General features: G+C 38.1%; 2 protein-coding genes across 4 annotated transcripts; one reads left to right on the top strand and one right to left on the bottom strand.

Annotated features, from left to right (window-relative positions):
- Positions 1-3,178: 3,178 nt before the first annotated feature.
- On the bottom strand, positions 3,179-6,041 carry thg1l (tRNA-histidine guanylyltransferase 1-like). 3 transcript variants are annotated; one of them, XM_087798754.1, is made up of 7 exons: positions 6,031-6,041; positions 4,942-5,145; positions 4,698-4,874; positions 4,462-4,631; positions 4,290-4,378; positions 3,478-3,585; positions 3,179-3,408 (listed from the first exon to the last, which is right to left on the bottom strand). In XM_087798754.1, the coding sequence occupies exons 2-7, from the start codon at positions 5,133-5,135 to the stop codon at positions 3,247-3,249; spliced, it is 900 nt and encodes a 299-aa protein (XP_087654880.1). In that variant the 5' UTR covers positions 5,136-5,145; positions 6,031-6,041; the 3' UTR covers positions 3,179-3,246. The 3 variants fall into 3 exon arrangements, with proteins under 3 accessions (XP_087654880.1, XP_087654878.1, XP_087654879.1); XM_087798752.1 differs by lacking the exon at positions 6,031-6,041 and adding an exon at positions 5,319-5,472; XM_087798753.1 differs by lacking the exon at positions 6,031-6,041 and adding an exon at positions 5,319-5,472 and having other exon boundaries at positions 4,942-5,142.
- Positions 5,994-8,337, top strand: lsm11 (LSM11, U7 small nuclear RNA associated). Its single transcript, XM_087798755.1, has 4 exons — positions 5,994-6,422; positions 7,673-7,812; positions 7,890-7,973; positions 8,045-8,337. Exons 1-4 carry the CDS (start codon positions 5,996-5,998, stop codon positions 8,282-8,284), a joined length of 891 nt encoding a protein of 296 aa, XP_087654881.1. The 5' UTR covers positions 5,994-5,995; the 3' UTR covers positions 8,285-8,337.
- The last annotated feature ends 776 nt before the right edge of the window (positions 8,338-9,113 follow it).

Below are 9,113 nucleotides of genomic sequence, written 5' to 3'. Positions count from 1 at the left end.
GGAGAGCGTCCATCGCTCTGTCCTCCCCCCTCCCTCCCCTCCATCACCCGAGGCGCATGCGCAGACAAGACCTCGCACAGTAATGAAGCGTTCAAACATCTTACTTTTACTTCATTCTAAACATAGATATTTTGAAGACTTATATATATGTATATGATTGAAAAATATGAAATCTACAAATATTACTTACTTACTAATTTACTGACAAATGCAACACAAATGAACAAGAGATAAGATATTCTATTATTTTTCCCACAGTGGATAAATTTGAGTTGTCCCTGCAGAAAGATTCAGTATTTAATCACCACATTAGTACTTATACACGATTAAACTTTGTTAAATTTGCTGGGATCTGTTTTTCCTTAATCAACTATAGTCTTACTTCAACTGTAAAGTGTCTTGAGATAACTTTGTTATGATAAGACACTTTAAATAAAATTGAAAATCAAAGTTGAAATTGAATTGAATTGAATTAATAAAAAACAATAATAATCAATATAACCATGACAATAAACAGTAGTAAAAGCGACACATAAAATGGAAAGGAAATTAAAAAGGAAGTTAAATAACCTGACAGCATTGTAAAGGAAGGAGCTGTGAAGTCTCTTCTTCCTGTAGTGCGGTTTTATGTAGAATATTTTTCCCCTTGAAATCTAGCACAAATATCCACACAACTTTTGTCAGTTATAATGAGTAATAAGTGTCAGCGGACAATGATGTTTGCTGATGACATAGGGATTTAACATACGATGGAGGTGAAAATGTAAACAGAAACAGTGAAAGAAAATGATTTATTTCTAACATTTAGAAATGCATTAAGTAGAAGATGAAGAATAACTTCGGCAAGTTTGTTTTTTTATTTGGGAAAACTGTAAAAAATAATTGATTTTGCTTTTATAGTCTTATCACAATAAACATGTAGTCATGTTTGCTGCGGCTCAAATTAGCTGGAAGGAATGTGCCCAGTTAGAGTTTTGTTTCTGGAGAAATGACAGTTTGTGCATTAAGATACAGTGACCTCACCAAGATAAGCGAGTTGGTCTGACCGTGCAGGTTGTTATGCCGCGCTCACTGACTCATACAGAAAACCGGTCTTTGCGGGCCACGTCCAGCAACAAATGAACAAACTGTTTGTATTCAAGTGTGTCATCCTCTGAGCTATTGAATAAACAGCCAGCAAGGACAGAGGAACATCAGTGGTTTGGGACGAGCCGTGAGAAGCGCCTCCACTCCTTGCTGGTGGTAAAATCTGGATTCTGACTCTGTTTGTTATTCTAACACTTGTCTCTGTTCTCATTCCAATTGTCCGGGAGAAAATCCCTGACATAAACTGAAGAGACACAAAAATTACTCATACACAGGTTATTTTGCCTTGAAATGGAATGTAACTAAAATATTGTTGGATTTAATAAGCACCAATAATACTTACATTAATTTGAATACAAATTCCAAATCTCCATTAAATATATTTCCAGTTGCAGTTGTTGGAAATACTGATCTTACTGATATTCAAATGTTTAGTTAAGAATCAGTTCCTCGACACCTTTCCGCTTCCTGCGGATACACAGCTTCATCTCACGCCGAGTTAATCTGAACCTCCGCTGTTGATTAGTTTGCAGCCTTTAATCACAAGTTATTTTCGTCGTCGTGGCACAAAAACAATCCTTGAGAGGGGGATCAACTGGAAACTGCGAGCGAGTCGAGGATATTTCTGACAAGTTTCGAACAGGAGGCCTGAATGTAAACACGCACTCTGTAAATAAATCACTTGCCTCCACATGTTGTGCTTTCTAAAAACCTGCCGTGTCTCGGGTCAGAGACGGTGTTGAGTTCGGTTGTGACCCAGAGGGGATTGTTCTGAACAGCTGCTCCGGAGCATTTGAAAACAATACAAACTCTAGTGTGACTCAATTGAACGTGAACACACTGGTTGAGGGTTTCAAATCTCTCTCTCTGTGAATAAGTACAGTGCCGAGTGGAAAGATAGTAGCTGCATGCTTAACCAGGTCACCAAACCAAAAATACAGAGCCGTCGTAACCGGAGCTACTACAGTAATGGAATACAGTTGGCTCCGGCAGCCATTCATACTGAGCTGGTCATTTATAAGCGTGATGATAAATTTGCTTCCGAGCACATGTCGCAGGGATAGAGTGGGCGTGGGTGTGAGAGGTATTCTTAGCATCGATGACAGTGCTGGACGTGGAGTCCATTCACATCTCAGCATGCCATCTTGACCACAGGAACCAACACCACCACTGTCTTTACTGTCTAGAAGCCTGTTTACTACAAGGACTGCAGCCAATATAAAAGTTTCTATCAGGGCGAGCATGTCCAAAGTATGTCCTTGAGGCCATTTCTGGCCCTCGAATACATTTAATATTAATAACTAACATCTATATACCAGTGTATCAAAGTTAATACAGATAAAAAAGTATGATTTGGTTCTATTTGTAGTACAAATAGATCAGGTAAAATGCTCTCTATATTATGGCCTTTTAAAGCCTTGTGGAACAATATCATTTTTAGTGTAGGTCAAGTGCTCTATAGCTGGTTCATTGTTGTAGTTTGTCATGTGTAAGACGCATTTAAAATAGATAATCAAATGTTTATAAATGCAGTTTTTCATGGGTTTATTGTATGTAGTGTGTATCATTTTATAATATAAAGTTTTCATTTGTGTTTCATTTTGGTTTTAAATTGCTGTACTTTGTGTGTGTATATATATATATATATACACGTATATACACTGATATATATTATTTTGATATATTATATTTATAGTTGATGGATAAAAGGCTTGCCAAAGTGTTAAGGTACCTACCGTCCTGATACATTAACAACAACCTTGTTAAATATAGCAAATAAAAGAGACCTCGTGACTGTCCTGTTGTTTTTTTGTATATAAACATACCTTTGTTGTTTATGGAAACCGTGCGATGAGACCACATACCTGAGCTACTGGAGCCGATACCAATTGATCGAATGTGAAATATCATATACACATTTTACCTGTAACAACTCAATAGGCAGAAGTCAACGTTCAATCACTTGCTTGTTGCCATTATATACATATACACACATAAACACAGTATATATACACATAAAGAAATCTGCAGACATAGCACTGAAAGGATGTTCAAACCTTTTACTTGAATCATTAATAAAAAGGATTGAATATTCATTGACAAGACTGCTGAACAGGGAAAGAAAAAGCGTGATTACTACAGTTCCATATTCAAATGGTGTCAGCAGTCGTCCTTCTCCAGAATGTTTGGATATTTCTCCCAAAACTGCTCTCCGATGATGTCACAGTGATGCGGCTGCACTCTCCTCCTGCAGCGAGTCACAACCACTTCCTTCTCACTTTCACCCGGCAGTTTTGTCAGTTTCTTTACGGTTTCCTCGTGCTGTCGTGGAAATCATTTGTGTCATATCATTTGGGAGAAAGGAACAGACTTGAAGTTTGTAAGATTCACCTTTTCCCAGATGAGTGTGGTTCCCTTTTTGTGGACCGCAGGCTCGTTGTTGTAGTTAATGTCAAACTCCGAGAACAAGATCTCGTTTTTGTCGGCCGCCAACGTTCCCTGGAAGTGAGTCAGAACTGTAATTCAGGCGGTTGTAGGTTCAGCTTGTGTCAGTGGGCACATTTTTAAAAGTGCAATATCGGATCCGATTTTGACTCATCATCAACTCGCGTCGTCCAAGCAAGATACCGCCAGATATGGAGCCGCTTAAATTCAATAAGACTGTGTGTATATCAGCATTTTGTTAGCCAGGAAACCACACCCAGATCTCTAAACTACAAAAAAATCACTGTGTAAAAATCATTACTTTACGGTTACTGCCACTGTTTAATATTTCAAAACTAGGTTTGGCAGCCATTTATTCCTGGTAAGAGGCTGTAAATAAATACAATTATTATTTCTCTAGTTAATTAAAGTTGTTTTTTGTTTACAATTATTTGATAAAATTAGAAAATGATAAATATGAATAGGAAAAAAAGATACATTAATTGGCGCCATTGACAATATTTTCACTGATTAAAATATAAATGATCATAACGTAAACATTAATAAATTCAAAAGTATATCATATTAAAAATGAAATGGGAATAACAAATACTTACCAAACCTTTTTTTTATTTAAAAATTGTGAATATTGTCAAAAGAACCCCATAATAAAACAAGAAGAATATATTTGAGATAAACAATTATATGTTGTGTATATACATTCGTGGGCCACATTGTTATTTGTACATGTAGTTAGTATTAGTAGTATTAGTACTTACCTTTAAACGATCTTCTGCCTGTATTGTCGTCAAGCCTCCTTTTTGAACCAAAGTCCAAAATGAAGTGTTATATAGATTGTTAATATGACCTAAGAAAATGATAAAGTGTTATATATATTAATAAAACATACAATATATTTGACAAGACATGACATTAATTCATTATTCTTACAGTCTGCCTGCCTCCAGCTCAGGTAATCCTTAATGTTACGGTTGCTAGGATACAACACTACCCGCCCATCAAAGCCAGGCGGGTACAAAAGAGGCTGATCTCCAAAATACTCCTTCCAGTAAAACACATATGAGGAGGAGAACTGCGAGGCCACATGGGTCATCAATTTACTGCCAAGGGATGAGAGGAAACAAACGTCAACATGTCATAGGTTGGAAGCGCAAACACGTCCTTACCTTGCTCGCCTCTTAAACAAAGTAGTGCTCCTTTTGAACACGAAACTAAACTCGTCACTTTGACCGTACGCTATGATGATATCTTCAAGATCATCCATGACCGACCTCGCGCTTCGAGTCATTAAACCCAAAGCCCGGTCATCGTTGGGTTTGGCAAATTTGTGTTGCTCTGAAAATCTGCAACATGACAGAACAAAAGTGTGGATCATAACATGAACCGCTGAAATACAGTCCAGAGACTCACTTGTGGAAGTTGCGGCCATCCAGTCGGACAACGATGTAGCAGTTCTTTAAACAAGAATCGTCAGTTTCAAAGTTTCTTACGTACTCAAACTTGCTTTTGGCCATGTTTTTGGAGCAAGAGAAAAACCGAGCCAAGGGTTTGACAAGACGAGGTCTGTTGATTTGACACAATCTGCAAACATGTGCTATCAACATGAGGATCCTTCTGTGGAGAAAAACAACAACGTTATTGCTCAGAAATAATATACATTAGTACTACACTCTTTCAGCCAATTAAAAACCGATTGGACAATACGTTATTCATAAAAAGAAACATTTTTAAATTAAGCATAACAGTTTTCCTCGTTCATTAGAGAGAATAGAAATTATTTCACTTACACTTTAATTCATAGATCGGATGAATGATGATGAGCAAAATGTATACTTGTGAACATAAGGTTTGTAAACCACAGACACGGAAATTATCAACGTTGTAGATCAAAATTGCAAAGTTACAACAGACATTATTCTAGAATTCAAGTGTCATCATACACACGATGAGTTGTATATAGTCCGTCACACAATTCTGTCGTACCAGCAACATCCATTATAAACAAAGTTCCGCCATTAAAATAAAGATTAAAGATATTCCAAATATAGTATATACCAATAAACAAAAAAGCATTTCCTTTGGTAATTATTTTAAATATTTTATATACATTTTAAGTTCTAAAATAAATACAAGTTGTTACTGTGTCAAAGCGGAACTATTCGCGGTCATGTGTGATTTGTTGGCGCCACCGTGTGGAAATTGGGGAGAAACAAAAGTCCAAGATCGTGTATACATACAAGTGACACACTCTGCTTCAGATTGACTATAGAATTATAGTGTCCTTTCGTTTCAAATATAAGCCAATTCAAATATGTAACGTGATGAAAATGTTTGTAAAATGTATTGATGTTTTTCCTTTAATATTTCCATGATTTTGTCGTCGTTTTGTAGTTTAGACATTTAAAAATAATCCGAGAGATCACTCCGTTTTAAGTTGCGTCCCTCCTTTGCGGCTGATTCAAACATGGAGGAAAGTGAAAGAGTCGATGACAACAACACCTTTGCCGAAGAAACACTTTCAGCGCCAACTTCCAGCAAAGACTCGGATGACGAGTCCGCCAAGATCGATGTGTGCTCGGAGAACTTCGACCCGCTGGTGGCGCTCTACGCCCCGGCCGTCCCGCTCCCCTTCCCCGACATCAAGTGCTTCAACAACGTGGCCGAGTACGAGGGCTTCCTGCGGGGAGGACGAGGCCGAGCCAAGCCGGAGAACGTGGAGAAGAAGCGGCAGAAGGCGATGAAAGGAGTCGTGGACACGGGGCGGATCGAGCGGCTGAAGGAGCTGATGGTGCACGTGGAGGGGGAGGAAAAGGGGGAGAGCAGCCGCGGCACAGTACCGAGATCCCGGAGACCGCAGAAGCCCCAGAAGAACGTCCTGACCAGGATGCCGCGTAGGTTCCACTCACTTGTGGAAGTGTTCATCAATCTATGTACTTGTACCGTAATACACATCTGATGTTGTCACCCGATCCATAATACATTACAACATCACTCACCATAAGATAAAAAAGGCACAGAGTACACATCTCTGCCAAGGGCCCCGTTTTTACATGACTTTTTAAGAGACTGGTAATGTCTTTAAACCATTTTTTAATTGTCCAAGAGCCATGTCATCGCCTAGTATTGAGTAATATTAATGGATGGTTACAGTATACTTGCATTAGACCCGGGGTCAGAGCAGAATAATATATACTTCATTAATTCCCAATGACATCTTAAGACTCACTCAGAGCTACAACATATACAGTATTATACAGAAAATAATCACCACAATAAAGAGTAAAGGAATATCGGCATTTTATATTTAAGTAAGTAAGTAATTTATATTTGTAGAGCGCCTTTCTTAAACAATAAAAAAAAAAAGATGTACTAAAAAGATCAAGATTACACCGACAAAAACACACGAGTCCAAGAAAATCAGGGAAAAGCTTGCACGAATAAGAAAGTCTTTAGACTCTCGAGACAAAAAATAAGGGGAAAAGAAATCTACCCACCCTTGAAATAACACTACATACAATTAAATGAAAAAAAACAAAAAACATATCATAATTCAAGAAGTGTTTTGTCTCATGGGAAAAAACATGACAATGACTGTCACAAATATGATAAATGAAACGTTAAAAACTATCCTAAATCCATATGAAACTAGTTAATACCTAAGCTGTTTACTAACCAACCGATTACAAAGGTGGAAGTGGAAAAGAAGATTTTTTTTAAAAAGCCACATTTTTCTCATGTCAGATTTTTTCTAATAAAATAAAAACAAGATGTAATATTTTAAATTCATCTTAAGATTGTTGCGACCCTCTACAGTAGTGGTGTGCAATATAACTTTTATCTGATATAAAATCCCCTTTTCAAAGTATTTTTTTTTATATTCACTGCAATATTTTAGAGGGTCATTAAATGACACCCAAGTCCTAAAACAAAAACCCTAGAGTAGGATTTTAGGGATAGTAATGACTAATAGAAATAAATACAAAACACAATTGTTGGTTTTTACATGATCTTTGAGGGCCACATAAATACAGTCAAAGGGCCGACGTGGCCCTCGGGCTGCACTTGGCCCCGGTTTGCTCCGGAGTCTGTTTGTCTTTCCACTTAATACTTTCTTGTTCACTAACGCATGTTGTGTCTGCAGTTTGCAAAGGCAGTCCTCTGGGTGAGCTGTATCGATGTGTGGAGGAGAAAATCCGTGTCAAAGTACACATCCGTACCTTTAAGGGACTGCGGGGTGTGTGCTCTGGTTTTGTCGTGGCCTTTGATCGATACTGGAACCTGGTAAGCTTTGTACCTTCACACAGTAGTTTTAAGAGGACGGTCGAATACTTCTAGAATGACTCATTTGGGACTTTCAGGCCATGGTGGACGTGGATGAGACGTACAGAGAGCCTCTTTTTGGAGAAGCTTTGTACCATGAGAAGGAACTGACGATTACACGAGTAATTCTATTTTAAATATTCCCTGATTTTTATTTTTTCCTTTATTTATATGTCTTTTATTTTCCGTGCAGCTGTTTGAAAAGCTGAAGCTGCAGGAAAGCTCCGCAGCTGCGGATCAAACCTCCACGCACAAGGAAGACGGTAAAAAAGTGGCAAAGAAAAGCCAAAAAGGGAAAGAGGAGAGAGAAGAAGCTTCTCAAAAGAGTCAGAGAAAACCTCCTAAGGTCTACGGAAAAGTGCACACTCGGCACATTAACCAGATTTTCATCCGTGGCGAGAACGTCATCCTGGTCAACCCTCAGCCACTCTAGCTCATCCGAGCCTCAGATTCAAGTTTATATCATATTGATACTGAACTCTAGATGTTTGCCTTGATATCAAGGAATAAATGTTGTCAAAAAAACAGAGTTGTTGTTTTTTACCATCAGTGTAACGGATCAGCACTAATGCAGTTATTAGCAGTCCACTGGATGTTTATTTATTTATTAATGCATGTCGACTGTTTGAGGGACTTACGATTCTGAATAAGTCATGAAACATGGCAGGGATCTGGGATGTAAATGAATTATTTGTATTCTTACGGATACTGCATACAGAAGACTCGACAGCGCCCTCTGGAGACCGACCCTGGTTGGGTTGACGGAAAAAAAAAAATCTGTTTAAAATTCAACATCTTTGGACACACGTGGCTCCAAGTTAATATCTGAACATTGAGTTGGCAGTAGTTGGGATGAAAAGTTTCTTACAAGTTTCTTAAATGAAGCACCTAGAAGGTTAGTCGTCTGTTTAAGATGTCACGTAAAAAAAAACAAGATGGAACCAACAGAAGTGACACCACATCTATTATATTCCTATGAAAAGCTTTAACTTAAAAAAAATAAGAATACTGTTAATCCCTAAGTCTTTCGATTTGACCATCGTTTTAAACCCTCGGCAGAAACACATGACGTCTTCTATGGAAGGCATGTCCAACCCTCGTCCTGCAGGACAAACAAGGCCATAATGACATAATAAAGGTCCACAATAAGTTCATAAAACCTGTATTAATTGGTGCTTCTGCCACTTGTACTACAAGTCCCATGCTGCACTGCAACAGTCAACGGCCTAATGACAAGAACAACAAATATCCTTTATGGCCCT

Source organism: Callionymus lyra, chromosome 9, assembly GCF_982586985.1.
Source record: "Callionymus lyra chromosome 9, fCalLyr1.hap1.1, whole genome shotgun sequence".
In the NCBI taxonomy this organism is placed as follows: Eukaryota; Metazoa; Chordata; class Actinopteri; order Syngnathiformes; family Callionymidae; genus Callionymus; species Callionymus lyra.
The sequence above is the reverse complement of the archived record's forward strand: the minus strand, read 5'-3'. Positions and strand labels throughout refer to the sequence as shown.